We start from the raw sequence: 17,033 nt of genomic DNA on the forward strand, positions 1-17,033 counted from the left end.
ATAACAATAATACAGACTATCATTGGTTAACACCAGCACTAATATTATAACAATAATACAGACTATCATTGGTTAACATCAGCACTAATATTATAACAATAATACAGACTATCATTGGTTAACACCAGCACTAATATTATAACAATAATACAGACTATCATTGGTTAACATCAGCACTAATATTATAACAATAATACAGACTATCATTGGTTAACACCAGCACTAATATTATAACAATAATACAGACTATCATTGGTTAACACCAGCACTAATATTATAACAATAATACAGACTATCATTGGTTATTCGTACAACCTCTATAAGAAGTATTCAAAACAAAACAAATGCTGCAATAAAAAGTAAAGTGATACTAGTTGTATAGATTTTAAAACTATTTTAAATCCCTACTTTGGTTGTCATTGTGAAAATTATATAATTTTATCCTTACTTTGGTCTACAGATAAGTATATAAAGCTGCCAAAGTAGGGATTATATTTTGTAAATTTATGATCGTGTTTTTAATTCTTGTTTCATTACTTTTTGTAGCAGGACCCCTACTTCATTTTAAAATTCGTATTTTTTTAATACTCTTGTTTGATTGCTCTTTATGTTATACCTGTGTAAAGTATATACTTTACCTTTAGAAACTATTTTGTATCTATGATACATTGTTGTCAAGTAAAAAAAACATCAGTAGTACATTATGGCATATTCTTTCCACTTGCTATACGAAAAATATTATAATTACACAGACTTGATGTGCTGTCATTGTCTTTATGGAAGTTTCAAAGGTCCAATGGTTTTAGTTTGAATTTCGGACAAAGCTACACGAGGGCTATCTGCGCTAACGGTCCCTAATTTAAAATTGATAGATTAGAGAGAAGACAGCTAGTCAACATCATCCACTGCCAATTCTTGAGCTACTCTTTTACCAACAAATAGAAAGATTCACCGACACATTATAACGCCCCCACAGCTGAAAGGACGAGCGTCTTAACCACAAGGCCATGCCAGGTCCTTCAGAGGACTGAGGAAGCAAGTTCAACCTTGAGATAATGTCTTCCAAGCACTTGTTACACCAGAGGTCATCACGAACAACAAGGAGAACTTTCTGAATATTATCCTGTGTCAGTGGGATTGACCCTCAAATTATAATGCTTCCATTGCTGAAAGGGTGAACACGTTTAGCAAAGGGTTTCGATCCTGCAGACTGCGAGACAAATACCATTATCGCCAGGCCTCAACAGAATAAAAAAAATCGATCCATTAATTACCGCACATCACTTTATCTCTCGGTCTAACTAGGCATAAGTAATTGTTATGTCATAAAAATCTTGTAATTCTATAGATGATAACCCACAATTCATAGGCGTTTATAGCACGTGTATTTTTATTCAAAAACAATGTCATTCGGAAAACAAGTAACAAGAAATAAAATTTCATAACTTAAAAATATTCATAGAACTTCGTTATAAACAATACTAATCGTCCATAGTCAAACCGTACCTTTCGTGTAGTTCCTTGACTGTAGCGCCATCTAACGAGGCTAAAATATATTAATGATATTTTTCAAAAACTATAGTACAGTAATCATCTTAAAAGTCCTTAAATGTTTTTAAGTCAAATTTACTGCAGTTAAGCGGAATTTCACCATATCTTATTAACAAGTAAACTTTTATATAACATTATATGTTGCTTTTGTTTGATACTAAAATATCAAATTATTAATAAACGTCTGAAATGGTAATTTTAAAACTAACCCTTTCACTGATCATATAATGTTTAAGTTTTCCCGCCACCGTTTGAAACCCCAGCTGATATTTGGTTGTACCAGTAACACATAAATGTCATCCCCGACACTTATACATAGAGGAAAGAAATGTTTATATTGTAAATATTTATACAGTAATTTCAGACTTATATTAGTGGGATAAGTGTAATAGTCGTTTTATTCATGACCAACACTTTGCTAGTGGGTGAGATAAGAGAGATATGCGAAACCATATCTAGAAAAAAAAAACACACAAGTCCTGCTTGCCAGTCTTATCTCATGCTCAGTGAGGGTCGCCCCAGACCCAACAGCTCCCCCCCCCCTCAAGCTTACATAGAGTAATGTCAGAAATACACGTAGGTTCAAGAAGTCTTGATACAAAATGATAAAAACATTATAACCCAAGCACTTTTTTGTTATTTTGTATCAGGCCTACACAGAGGTCATTACTATGATTTCATGTGGTTAAAAAAAATAATAATTATTTTTTGTGTGTGTACATGAGATGGGGTTTTCTACCTTACCTGAGCAGTAAAAGGGTTAAGCAAGCTTTACAAAATAAAGTGTAATTTCCAAGATGAAAAGACAAAAATATTATAAAACGTTAGGTACTGGGAATAATTATGGAAGTTCATGGGTGATACACGTAGTCTACGTAGGAGTCACAGACTATGAATAATTGTCAATCTATCATTAATATAATAAATTATTATAGAACAAATACAAAAGAGAATAAGTTTTATAATGTATTAGTATTTGCCTTAAACAAATTAGTACGTTTTGTTTCTATACCACCATAGGTTTATCAATGTATGTCTGTGAAATATTCTTCCAAATGTCCTGCATTATTTCCAACATTTCAGCCAAGCTGTTTGATTTGTGTTTAATGTTTTCAGTTTCCACATAAGTTCATTTATCTTCCAACTATTGTTTCACCACAATAATAATCTGCTTGTACCTTTCAGCAGTCAGGGTGACATCAATTTTGTGTTGGTCTTAAATACCACTGTATACTTGTACTTGTGTCCTAGCATGTTCTAAATTGACTGTGATACATTTTCCCCTCTAACAAACAAACTACTATTGCCAAACAGTTTTACTTTAGATTCATCTGTAAAAAGCACCCTCTTCTGGCTTTACTTATCCTCTTGTTTGAAGTCTGATTCTCATTTCAGCCAATTTTTTGAGTTATCATTCCTAAGTATATCATATTGTTCTCGAGGTAGCATTCATTCCTGTACTTACAGCAGGTTACTGGCAAGATCTCTATTGGGTTGTTGTGTATTGTGTAAAGAACTCACATCCCAAGTTACCTAACATAATTGTCTTACATTTTGGTCTTTCTACCTTGACAGCTTCTTCTATTAATACTAAATTTTAACATACTCTGTTCTAAGAGTTTCCATACAGCTTCTACAGAAATATAAAATTTTGCCACAATCAAATGAATGGAAAAGCCTTAATCAGACAGTACTTTGATTTCTACACATTCTTCATGTGGAATTTTTATCCTGGGAGCCATCAGTGCATTCACCACACTACTGCTGGGAATAGTAAGACTGTCTGTACTTATGCTAATATAGCAGTGTTTGATTAGTCAGACGACAGCCAATCAGAGTATAAACTATTAACATGTGACTGTGACATTCTAAACACAAGCATTCAATATAAAAAAAACAATAAAACAGTACAAGGAATAGAAACTCACCAAGTTGGCCTAATACACACTGAGCAGCATCTTTAATTTCATTGTATTCATGAAGTTTGTCGATGTGCCATTGTAGTTCCTCTATTCTGAATCCCCTAAATGAATTAGAGATTAAAATAATCACGAGTACTTTAAAATTTTAATTTTTGGTGAATTTTCCTTTAATATCATAATTCCTAAATATGAAATCTTTAAGTGAAAAATTAGATACCAATAATTAATGTCACAATTTCTTTACCATATTTATAACTCTGAAGTTGATATATTAATAACATCTAAACATGAGAAAAGAAATTTTAAAACATTTCCTTTTTTTTAATATCAATACATATCGAAAGATAACAAATTTAATCCCAGAACCCCACCTGTTTTTGAAACATATTAATAACATCTGAACATGAGAAGAGAAATTTTAAAAATATTCCTTTTTTTAATATCAATACATATTGAAAGAAAACAAATTTAACCACCTGTTTTTTGAAACATTTTTTAAAGCAGTTTATGTACCAAATTGCATGATTTTTTTGGTTACAGAGTCCCTAACAACCATGTTTAATCACACATAACACATGTTTGTTTTGTCTATTGACTTACACTGTAAAAGCTGATCCCTACATACGTGTTTTGCCTCCACTGAAAATATTTCTGTGGTCGCCCATGCTAATAATGTACGAGTCATATAAAAAAATGACATTGATATTTCAATTAATCCCACTAATTACTATGAGGTCCCCAGTGTACTTTACATATAAAATTTGACCTAATTTATTTCAGTAACTTCTTTATAGTGTGTTGTTAAAGACAAAAAATATAATATAATAAGTGACCCCTACCTGTGATAAATGGCAGAATTAAATCACCAATTTAAGGGTTAAATAAAGTCATTGAACGTTAAACCTCATTCAGCGTACAAGGTGTCCTAAAAACTGGTTATCATTGTATTATTGCTATCCTGACTTTAATTGTTGACTCCTAAACGTCCGAGATATTTGACATCCTCTGACTCTAAGAAACAGGACCTTTTTTTTCCTAATAAGCCAAATTTTTAGAAATATTTTAGAAAAATCAATAAAAACTGAACACTTCAGAAAAAGTTATCTTTATTTTTTTTACAGGAATGTAACTGGTGTTCAGAGACAAAGAGGCTTTGATGGTTTAAATGGCTATTTGTTGATTAGTTGGCTTACGATATAAGTATCTGTATTCAAAACTACTTCAAATGTTTAGAATCATACTCCTCTAACTTAATTTCATGCAAATGCAACACACCCAGATCATGTATGTACACTTAAAGCACCGTTATTTGGCTGCAACCTGGACACACAAAATACGAGTCATGCCCTTAATGTAAACATCACGTAAAAAAAGTACAAAAAGCTTTTCATATCCAAAGTTTACATTCTCAAAGCTACAGGATCACGTATCTTAAAATGAGACTTAAATCTTTAAAATCCTCTACCTTAGTGAGTTTTAAGCTATAAAATCCTGTACCTTAGTGAGTTTTAAACTATAAAATCCTGTACCTTAGTGAGTTTTAAACTATAAAATCCTGTACCTTAGTGAGTTTTAAACTATAAAATCCTGTACCTTAGTGAGTTTTAAACTATGAAATCCTGTACCTTAGTGAGTTTTAAACTATAAAATCCTGTACCTTAGTGAGTTTTAAACTATAAAATCCTGTACCTTAGTGAGTTTTAAACTATAAAATCCTGTACCTTAGTGAGTTTTAAACTATAAAATCCTGTACGTTAGTGAGTTTTAAACTATAAAATCCTGTACCTTAGTGAATTTTAAACTGTAAAATCCTGTACCTCACTGAGTTTTAAACTATAAAATCCTATACCTTATTGAGTTTTAAACTATAAAATCCTGTACCTTAGTGAATTTTAAACTTCAGAATCCTGTACCTTAGTAAATTTTAAACTTCAGAATCCTGTACCTTAGTAAATTTTAAAATTATAGAATCCAGAACCTTAGTAAATTTTAAAATTATAGAATCCTGTACCTTAGTAAATTTTAAAATTATAGAATCCTGTACCTTAGTAAATTTTAAACTTCAGAATCCTGTACCTTAGTAAATTTTAAAATTATAGAATCCTGTACCTTAGTAAATTTTAAACTTCAGAATCCTGTACCTTAGTAAATTTTAAAATTATAGAATCCTGTACCTTAGTAAATTTTAAAATTATAGAATCATGTACCTTAGTAAATTTTAAAATTATAGAATCCTGTACCTTAGTAAATTTTAAAATTATAGAATCCTACTTTAAAATGAATTTTAAAATTATAGAATCCTACTTTAAAATGAATTTTAAAATTATAGAATCCTACTTTAAAATGAATTTTAAAATTATAGAATTCTCTACCTTAATATGAATTTTAAAAACATAAGCTCCCATATTTTAGGGAATTTTAAAACAACAGAATCCCATACCTTGATATGAATTTGAAACCCATAGGATCTTTTGCTTTAAAGCCAATTTTAAAATTACAGAATCCCATACCTTAATATGAATTTGAAACCCATAGGATCTTTTGCTTTAAAGCAAATTTTAAAACTATAGAATCCCGTACCTTAAAGTGAATTTTAAAACTACAGAATCCCGTACCTTAAAGTGAATTTTAAAACTACAGAATCCCGTACCTTAAAGTGAATTTTAAAACTACAGAATCCCGTACCTTAAAGTGAATTTTAAAACTATAGGATCTTCTACCTTAAAGTGAATCATGAATATTATCCAGTACTGCTAAATATTCTTTTTATAATATATAATCTTTCAAAGAAATAAATTTACATAGTTACATCAAATACATATGAATATTTTAAACAATTTTATTTATGTTTAAAAATCATCATACATTCCAACTACAAAACTATTCATTTCAGTCACAAGTTAACAATGAAGGTTAAAACTTGTACCTAAAAGAGATGAGTAATATATGCAGACCACATTAACGAGACTCACTGTGACTGAAGTAATTCTATTTCCATATCAAGTTCTTGGTTTCTTTCTTCCAACAACGAAATCTGTTCTTGCATTTCCTCAAGAGTGAGAATTGAAGTTTGTTTAGGAGTCTCTTTATTTGATTTCATAACCTTGGCGATAAAAGTTGAATAGCCTTATTTAATTCATCATCTGCGTTGTTTCATTCAGAACAATACATATATGTCTGTTAATATGTAAATCGCATTTTATGAAACAAAAACAAGAAATATATTAATAAGAATATTTTACTAGAATTTTCTTGTTAGGTGCTAAAGTTCAGGACACTGCAGAGCATGTTCACAGTTTAGTTGCTTATGCCAAGGAGCATTCTCCTTTTCATACTGAAAGTAGGAGTAAATGGCATCGGAAGTTGTAAACTGGAAGGATAAAGAACTCCTTCAGAGGGTTAGGGATAGAAATGTGAGACCGGACTTCTTGGTTTTAAGATAACAAACACACTAAACTATATCTTACAATAATATAATTTTGGAAAATGGATATCTGTCCATCAGGGTTGCTGGGCCAATTTTTTTTCTAATGGTCAAATTTATATACCCGGTCATTTGACCCGTTACAAATTTATGACCCTGAAGGTGCAAGTGTTGCTTAGAAAGAAGTATTCCAAACAACTTTTCCAATACGGATCTGACAATCCTTAGTTTTAGATTAGACTTTAAAATACTACGAGTTTATAAACCTTGTATAATTTTAATGAATTTTGCTGGCAGAGTAATGTAATTTTGGGAAAACAGATGTCTATTAATCCAATGTATATGAATATAAAGAACAAGAGGAAGAGAATACACAAAAAACAATTACATGTATAAGTGTAAGGCCTACTAAGAGAGACTCTTATGGATACTTGTTAATTTGCGTGTGTTAAGATTTAACAAAAAAAACTTTTTAAAGTGCGTAGCTTTTAAACCATAGTTTTCATATAATGTTAAAGCTTCAAAATGATTTTTTTAAAAGCCAATGTTCAGAGTATTTCATACTAATAAAAAATACAGCACATTTTTCTTTTACCAAAAATGCATGTGCAATAAGCATATTTGAACACATTTTTGACTTATTTTGCTGTGTTGAAACTTTGTAGAATGGATGGCAACTGTCTGTTGTAGAGACGCTTGTTGCCGCCCTTCGTATAAAGTTGCATCATGAATACTCTGCCAAAAAAATCTATCAAAGAAGATTGCTGTGTTGAAACTTTGTAGAATGGATGGCAACTGTCTGTTGTAGAGACGCTTGTTGCTGCCCATCGTATAATACGATGAATACTCTGCCGAAAAAATCTATCAAAGAAAATTGCTGTGTGATTTTCTAAAATTTTGTTTCGATATTGAATGTTTTTGTTGAGTCCTGAAAATTCTGTTAAACAGGGATGACTAATTAAAACCTTTGAAGGTGGGGTGAGTCCTCACAGCATCAACATTGCCAGAGAACTTTTAGAAAAAGCATATCTTAGTGGCCAAATATTTGATTTTGTCAGTGCTTCAGATAAGGCGTGTACTGGTGTAATTCCCAACCAAAACTCAACTGCTTAGGAGATTAAAAAATATGAGTTGCTTTTACTTTCATGGAAAAATCGAATACAGTTTCTGGCTCTTTAACAGCAGTACAGTAATTAATGGGTGCATTCTTGTAGCTTTCTGTAGGTCAGCACAAGATCTGTGCAGTTCACACAGTAAAGCTACAAAAAACACTTTCCAACTGCCAGAAGTTTCTATTGGTGCACGAGTGAATTGTCCAATTTTGTGTAAAAAAAATTAAAGAAAAAAAATTATAATTTCATTATTTGTGTTTATTAGGACTACATCTGGTGGTTTAATTTGCTAAATTAATACTGTGCCAATTTTCACCTTTTGAAACAATAAAATTAATTAATCTTTGATAGCTTGTTTAGGCAGAGTATTCATAATGAATCTAAGTTTCAAATGGACAACAACTGCCTGTTGTAGAAACCTACATATGTAGAGGACTACGTTTCGAAAGTCTTACACCTGAAGACGAAACGCTGTTGCTGTCCATTTGAAACTTATATTCAATAAAAGTAATTCCCAATTAATTAATTTACTTTTTATCACAAAATGCTACTACTGTATATTTTGTAAAAAAATATAAAATCATTCCCACTGACAAAATTCTGGGAGTGATTACTCTTTACAGAACAATATTATCAGGAACACTGATTTTGTTTTGTTAGAATGCAAATTGAGTGAAATTCTATATTGAATTGAAACATTTTCTGCTATTACACAAGTAATCTTAATGTTTAAATAATACTTACTGGAGATTTGAAACTGGCACTAAGTTGTCTTGCATATGGGGTACTTAATCTGAAAATAAATTAGGTAATAAACTAGTAATAAACTTTGTTGTCAGGTGTTCACAAAGTCTTGTATTTAACCACCAAGTTTCTTGATAATATTAAAACAAAAAAATCTCGTGGACAATGATATACAGATAAGGATATTTAATAAAATTTTGTTTTGAGTTTAAAAATGTCTTGATTTTATTCATGTTATAATAAACACTGATAATAAGCACACAGTCACTAAATCCAAAAAAATTCTATATTAAATATGTCTGCTCTGTATAAAGGAGTAACAAAGCATGCTGGAGGAAGACTTTATCAGAAATTGTTTGTTAATTACTCTGTGGAATCACTTCTTCAATAATTTATTATTTGTTGTTGTGTTTTTTTTTTGTATTGCTGCTAATGCATGTTTCATAAAAAGTAAAAATAAATAGTTATCAGACTAAATTATTTTGTTAGAATTAAAATTCCTTCAGTGGTTTACAGCATTTACCAAATTAAATGCTAATTCTACAAAAGAATAATTTTTAAATGGTTCATTTGATATTGAATTTATGAAAGAACTTTTTATTTCACTTAAAGGAAGATCTGACATATTGTTAATTCTAAGAAAGAATTTATGACTTTATAAAAAAAGAACTATTTTGTACGCTTCTGATAAAAACCAAAGTATATGAAGCAAAAACTTTCTTCACATTTTGACAAAGACCTATAAAGTCCAATAACCTCCATTTAATTACAAGTCATGTTTATTCCAATTAACACATAACAATTACCAGCAGTGACTAATGGAATTTTAGGATATATTTATAGACATTGATTACTAGTCAAAAGTAGCAATAATCTGTTTATACAAAACACTGATTAGGTCTTACTTAAAATTCTGTGTACAGTTTTAGTTTTCTTATCAAAGAAAGGATATTAACTTACTAGAAAGGGTTCAGAAGAAGGTTATTACTTAGTACTAGGACGATAATAGGGATGGAAAGATTAAGAAATCTTATTTTCTCTTGAGAAAAAAAGGGAGGTAAGCATGATTATCAAAAGAATAAAAGTTTTGATTTCTTTGTTTCATATTTTGAAGACACAAGTAGAAAGTTTAGAAAACACAAGCAAGACTCCTTTAAGACAATTTTATGTTTACAAAAATATTATTAACTTATGGACTAGGTTGCCATCAGCAGTAATAGTAGAAAACAGCATCCAAATAGAGGTTCAGAAAATTCATTATTTTGTTAAAAATAAATGGTGGATATAATTCATTGTTTTCTATATAGTTGGGGGTACAGCAACAATTTTTTTTTTTTGGAAGAAAACCCCACAAAATTGTAGTTTTCAATTATTATGCAAAAGTACAAAATTTTTGTATGTACACTTAGTTTGAATTAGCTTTGTATTATTCATCCTTATTTAATTAATTTTTGGCTATGCTTTTATGTTGCAAAAAAACACAAACAGTGTTATTAAAAAATTAAAATTTTTTCTCTGGGTTGGGTCATAAAATTTTCAACATACTTTGAGGCTAAAAGAAATCCATGCATCTGATTTTATGGTATAAAAATCTCATGGAATAAATATATAATTTTCTTGGCAACACCATATATAACTCTTCATATGTATTTCTATAACCTTTCTATAACAAATGTATCTTCAACGATATATTTAAGGACAAAGCCCACTAAATTCCAAGCTCATGTCACAATTACATGGATCCCAAGGACACAACATATATCAAAAGTAAAACAATGGACTTTTTAAATCCTGAACACAGTGAAGTTCTATTCTATAGTATAACAACAACGCCATGAAAATAAATAAACAGTCACCTTTTTCTCATACTTGAAACATGATGCTTTGGTGTTGATGAAGCCATAGTGACTTAGAACTTACTTCAGTTGCTTTTTCACTACTGTATTGGAAGGTCTGTGAAACAAAAATAAAATATACATTTATTAAATGAACTAAATGCCGATAAAAAAAGATTTAACAGGGTGTAATTAAGTGTAAATCTTAAAGTTTAAAGATCCTAGTTCTGATGCACTAATAATAGTAATACTAGTACTAGATTAAGCCAATACATGTGTTGTAGTGTAACCGCTGTAACGATTGTGACTGTAACCCTAACGTAACACATATGAACCACACTCCATAACGAAAACTAATATCTGTTAAAATGCAAATATTATGAAAAACAAACTAAACATACTTTAAGTTCTAAATTTCTTCAAGCTCTAAATATAAAATAGGATATTTACTATTTAGTATTACTGTGTGACATATATTTCATAATACTCGGGAATGTTTTCCCAAATAATAACGCCACCTACAACCAAAACATTTGTAGACCCATATCGGTAATTTATATTTGTACCTTGCATCATTCAAAAGATTGAACCCGTTGCTTGCTTTTAATTAGTTTTGTAGTTTAAGTTTGGCGTTAATATAGCATTATTAGCAATACAGTTTTATTCAATAATGGAGAAAACGGCTCAAAGACTGAAAAAGCAGGAATGCATTTAATTAATTTGAACCCCATAGCTTTTTAAACAGTTTATCTATTCAAGTGAATAAAATGAAAAACATTGAGGTTTAATAAATTAAGTAAATATGAATTTCACCATTCCCTGCCCCCAGTGACACAACATTATGTCTGTTATAAACTGGGTTTCGATACTCACAGTGGGCAGAGCACAGATAGCCCATTGTGTAGCTTTGTGCTTAACTACAAACAAACAAACACCATTCTCTAACTAGTTTAGAATATATCTTTGGTCAGATATATTTATGTAATTTTTATAATTTTTATGCAGGTCTTCTGTATTTTGAACTACATGAATGTTTTTTCATCTTCGTCCCGGGAGGAGGAGGGAGGCGAAGGTATTGCATTCGGGTACGTATGTATGTATGTATGTATGTATGTCCGCAGGCGTGTCTCGAAAAATAATAAACCGATTTACGTGAAATTTTTATAGGAGATAGGGTGTCCCCATAGGACGGTCCTCCCTAAATTTTGTCCGGATCCGGATTCTGGATCACTTTGAAACATTTTTATGATGGAGATATAGGCATTGTATCAATTTATTGATAATAACAGTGTAAAAAGTGATTGGATTAGGACCGAATTTCGGGTGCACATAGAAACCAAAAATCCAAAAATTTGCGGCGGGGCGAGGATATGTAATCTCTCTTATTGCTCTTGTTTTAAATGTTTAACCTTTTGGCAAGAAATTTATGATAAAAACCACATAAGTTACATATGCTGTTTTTTGTTCTTCACATTCCTCTTAATTTGTTCATTTCAGATTCAAAATCAGAAATGTATAAAAAGCTCCTTAGATCTATCTTATATTTTGTCTCGCCTACCTGTGAGTCACCAGTAAGTTTCGAATTTACGATCCGGAACTGATTCCTCATGTTGGACAGAGCCCAGATAGCCCATAGTGTGGATTTGCTCAAAAACAACATATTTTATCTCCTACAAGTCACTGCCTAAGAGGCCTTTCGTGTAATACCAGAACTCATCAGTTGTGTTGGACGATGAGAAACAAAAGTTGCTCTGAAATTCTATTTATATATGCAGTATAATACTTAAAAAGTTACAATTTAAGCCCATATTTAATTTGTAGAATACGTGAACTTATCATGGGCGTTGTCAGGACTTCCTTGGACAAAATAAATAAGTAAAAACTTTCCTGATTCACTAATCTATTACAAACCCACATTTTTCTCAGAAGATACTTTTCTTGAAAAATGTCACGGAAAACAGAAGCTCAGATACATTTACTACAACTGCAGTTTTCAAAACCAACTAAACTGAGAAGCGAATATTTGAAATGAAATTTGAAAGCTAGGCAAAATGTAAAGAAAAACCTGAAATAATAACAATTGTGTTATTTTATTTTATTTTAATACAGTGTAATTTTATTTTATCATAATTTTCTCATTAAATATTTTATGAACTTAAAACAAAATTAAAATAAAACGATTTACCGATAATAATGTTTAACTTTTTAAAATATATATATATATATATATTTCTATTTTTAGTTGGGAGCAAATACATTTGAAAAATATGTATATGTATAATGTTTCCTGATCGTATATATTTTTAGGATTTATTTTTATATTTCAGCTACAGTTGGGAAACATTTCCCCCAGTGGCACAACGGAAAATCTGTAGACTAATAACTCTAGAAATCGGGTTTAGATACCTGTGGTGGGCACAGCACAGATAACCCATTATGTAACTTCGTGCTTAACTACAAACAAACATACAAGCACTCTTCACAGCCATAGGGTCGGGTGTAGCTCAGTAGTTTGTGTGTCCGGATTGTTCGTGGATCATATCCCGTTGTCACAAAAACACATTCTGCAATTTGGGGGCATAAATGAGCTCTAAGAGAGACAATGAAATCCCACTGTTCGGTCAGAGAAAAATAGCACAGGAGTTGGCGGTGGATGCCGATGGCCAGCTGCCTTCCTTTAAGTCTATCTTGTGCAAATATCCGAAGCAAACAAACGTACTGCCGTTGTGTAGGATCATTAAATGTATTCTGAGACTGGATGATCCTATTGGGGTCAATGACGTTATTATATGAATTTGAATAAACGTTGTGCAATTGGGAATACATTTATTGAAGAAAAATGAATTGATAAATACATTATCTTATGATAATATGTTTTGGAAAATTGTAAGATCAAAACCGTTCACATGACTACAAAAACGCAACTTTTCACAGCACCTTACCTTGATTTTTAGCAAATTTAAAAATTTACCGACGAACATCTTTTTTGTTTTTGTTTTTTAAAGTTGTCTAGTCATACTCTAGCACCCCCAGCAGCACAGCGGTAATGCTATAGGCTTATAATGCATAAAAACGGGTTTCAATACCCGTGGTGGACAGAGCACAGATATCCTATTGTGTAGCTTTGCACTTAACAACAAATAAAGAAAAAACATTCTCTAGTGTTATTCTATAAATAATTTTAAGCTCTTCTGCGTACGTAAACTAAGCAGTAAGGTAAAAAAAAAAAAAAAACCTCTTAGTAATCAGGTATATCCGTTCATAATTTTGATCCTTATTAACCTGAGCGAAGGCAGCTAGCCAACAGTACCTGTCGCCACAAGAACTTTGTCCGGCTGGTTGAATCGAATAACGAGGTTATCTGTTACTTTTATAACGCACCCACAACTGAAAAGTGCTTAGTATGTTCAGTGACATAATGCCTCGAACCTCGGACCCTTCGACCTAAAGCCCGACATGCTAACTACTAGGTCACGCCCGGCCCGCAATGAGATAAACTCCCAGTTGTAGCATTTATTAATAAATAACAATTCAATGGTAATTCAACTGATAATTCAATTTTTATTAACATTTCTCAATCAAATTAACAGTATTTTCTCACATACAACATTTGTATGAATAATACATAACTGTCTGGCGATTAATAATTTTTATTGAATTTAAATAGATTGAGACTTCTGTGATATTTTACAAAATTTATAATAAAGAAATGTTTTATTAGTAGAGCTGACTAATTTGTTCGATAGAGTTTGTGGAATGTGGTTGTTTAGAAACAGGTTTGTTTTGTTTCGGATATTCGCGCAAAGCTAAGCAAGGACTACCTGCGCTAACTATCCCTAATTTTGAGTAAGAGAAAGACAGCTAATCAACAGCACCCACAGCCCTAATGTGCAGAGCGTGATTTTATTTCCGGGGCGCGGACCACGGATCTTCGGAGTTACAGCGTAGCACATTAGCCACTAAGCCACACACGGCCAATTTAAAAACTGAAAAAAAAAAGCATTTTTCTCTGTCGTTCTTGGGACATTCAAGAAAAAGCATCGTGTCACTCACACATATTTTTAAAAATTATTGAAATCAAAAAAATTTGAGTCTATTTCACTCTCGACGAGTGATATTTCTAAATATACTTTCAAATGGATTAAGATTTTATTCAGTCGTGTTATTTATTTCAAAAACAACGCAAATCTGGGAAGTTGAAAAATAACATTATTTGTTTAACTTTGCTAAGTTATTCCATGAAACTATAGAGAAAGTACATCCTTGTAGGCAAACTTTGAAAATTATTTAAATCTGTGCACAGTAATATATATATATACATACATACATATATATATATAACAAATAAACCAGATGCAACTGTTCTTCGGTCCCTCCGGTGGGACAGCAGTAAGTTTACATACTCACAACACTAAAATCCGGGGTTCGATTCCTTCCAGTGGACAAGGCAGCTAGACCAATGTGACTTCGTTCTAAAATAAACATACAAACACCTCCCAGTAGGACAGCGGTAAATTTATGTATTGACAACGCTAAAATTCGGGATTCGATACCCTGTGGTGGATACGACCCAATGTGGCTTTACTTTAAAACAAACAAGCAAATGCTATTGGAATAAAATATTCAATTATTTCTATATAATGCCTTTGTATAAATAGGCATTTCAGTATATACAACAGTCATTATTATTTTGCTTTTCTACGTAAGTAACGTAATACTGGGCAAGTTAGATCTTATAAAAAATACTTATGTGATTTTTTTTTTCGTTCAAGAAAACAAAATATTTTGTGCACAATCAAACTGGGTATTAGAATTAAATATTACATTTCTGCGCACTAAATAAATTAGCGTTTTATTCTTTCACTCTTATTTAGCCAGAACAATTCGAAACAAAAGGGTAATATCTCCATATCACCCGGACTTCGTTATAGCTAATATGGTTCTTCAAACACACACAGTTGGATCACAGCATCAGTAAACTTCGATAACGTGTTTGCATAAAGTCGATGACGCAAAATGATAAAAAAAAATTTAAATTTTCGCTGACGTTGGTATGTTATCATGTGTAAACGTTCGATGTTTCACATCAAGATCTAAACAACCACGTCTAAATATCGTATTTTAATTAGCATAGTTCCCGATTTAAAAAAAAACAAACAAATTGTGCCCGTGTTAATTATTTTTGAATTTATATTTATATTTACTCTGGGTATACAGGCATGACAAAAAAAGAAGATTTCAATGAAAAAAAAACAAACAAAAATATCTATCTGTTTACAGGGTGTTCCAAAAGCCGGTTGCCAAGATGTGCTCCAAACGTCTGCCATTAAAACTGTTTGTTTCTGAATTTCGCGCAAAGCCGCACGAGGGCTATCTGCGCTAGCCATCCCTTATTTAGCAGTGGGAAGGCAGCTAGTCATCACCACTCACCGCCAACTCTTGGGCTACTATTTTACCAATGAATAGCGGGATTGATCGTAACATTATAACGCCCCCACTGCTGAAAGGGCGAGCATGTTTGGTGGGACGGGCATTCGAACCCGCGACCCGCAGATTACGAGTCGAGCGCCTCCTAACCACCTGCCTTTGCTGGGCCTATTAAAACTCTTAAAGTACTGAAGACATTTAATCCAGATTACCTTCACACAACCATCAATGCTCAGAGCTATTATCTAAATATCTTACAAAGTAACAAGAAAACGTGTGTTACTTCGCCCTAATGTTACAATGGCAACAAGTTTTGGGGACACCTTGTACATTGAGTGAAGTTTATAACGCTCAATGTTCGACTTTGTTTAACCCTGAAATTACCAACTTGATAATTTCATTCACTACCGGTAGGGCTCGCTAGTGGAATTACATTTAATATTATATATGTAGGGCTTAAATGTACGACCTAATATTTTAAGTTTCTTGTTCAAACAATGTAGTACTACTTTCTTCTGGAGCATTTGAGGATTGAATGTTAAGAATTTTTTGCAGGAGAAGGTTGAGTGGCCTTTGGTTGATCTGATGGGTATGGTGACTGTAAAACAGTAATATCAGTTTATTTTTCATTCTGTGTATCAGATGTACCTGCTTCTAAATCACTACACTTTCTTTTCATGATTTTTAAAAAAAAGTGCTAATTTTAGTCAAAGGTTTCAACTTTTTTATCTCTTCTTGTCTTTGTTTGCGTTTCTGATCACCACTTTTTTCATATCATACTAATATTAGATCAGAAAAAAGTAATTACTCCTGATTAAAATGATTAGTAAAAACACCATGAACACCTTGAAAATAATAAAATTTAATTACAAATGTACAATAACAGTTACAATTAGAAACTTATACTTTTAGAACAATTTGTTTGTTTGTTTTGAATTTTGTGCAAAGCTACACGAGGGCTATCTGTGCTAGCCGTCCCTAATTTAGCAGTGTAAGACTAGAGGGAAGGCAACTAGTC

At 31.6% G+C, this 17,033-nt stretch overlaps 1 protein-coding gene across 4 annotated transcripts in view; it reads right to left on the reverse strand.

The window, feature by feature from the left end:
- Positions 1-937: 937 nt before the first annotated feature.
- The window catches only part of LOC106460431 (DNA repair protein SWI5 homolog), a 33,094-nt gene continuing 16,998 nt past the window's right edge, over positions 938-17,033 (reverse strand). Inside the window, exons 1-6 of one of the 4 annotated variants that reach the window (XM_013920127.2) lie at positions 10,862-10,880; positions 10,610-10,706; positions 8,754-8,802; positions 6,446-6,576; positions 3,480-3,574; positions 938-1,546 (exon numbers count right to left, since the gene is read on the reverse strand). In XM_013920127.2, coding sequence (XP_013775581.1) covers positions 1,482-1,546; positions 3,480-3,574; positions 6,446-6,576; positions 8,754-8,802; positions 10,610-10,656 — 387 coding nt within the window. In that variant the 5' untranslated portion in view covers positions 10,657-10,706; positions 10,862-10,880 and the 3' untranslated portion in view covers positions 938-1,481. Of the gene's footprint in view, positions 1,547-3,479; positions 3,575-6,445; positions 6,577-8,753; positions 8,803-10,609; positions 10,707-10,861; positions 10,881-10,989; positions 11,104-17,033 lie in introns of those variants that run through there. The other 3 variants (XM_022387144.1, XM_013920126.2, XM_022387145.1) reach the window with 3 other exon arrangements.

The sequence above is a fragment of the Limulus polyphemus genome, unplaced genomic scaffold, assembly GCF_000517525.1.
Source record: "Limulus polyphemus unplaced genomic scaffold, Limulus_polyphemus-2.1.2 Scaffold768, whole genome shotgun sequence".
In the NCBI taxonomy this organism is placed as follows: Eukaryota; Metazoa; Arthropoda; class Merostomata; order Xiphosura; family Limulidae; genus Limulus; species Limulus polyphemus.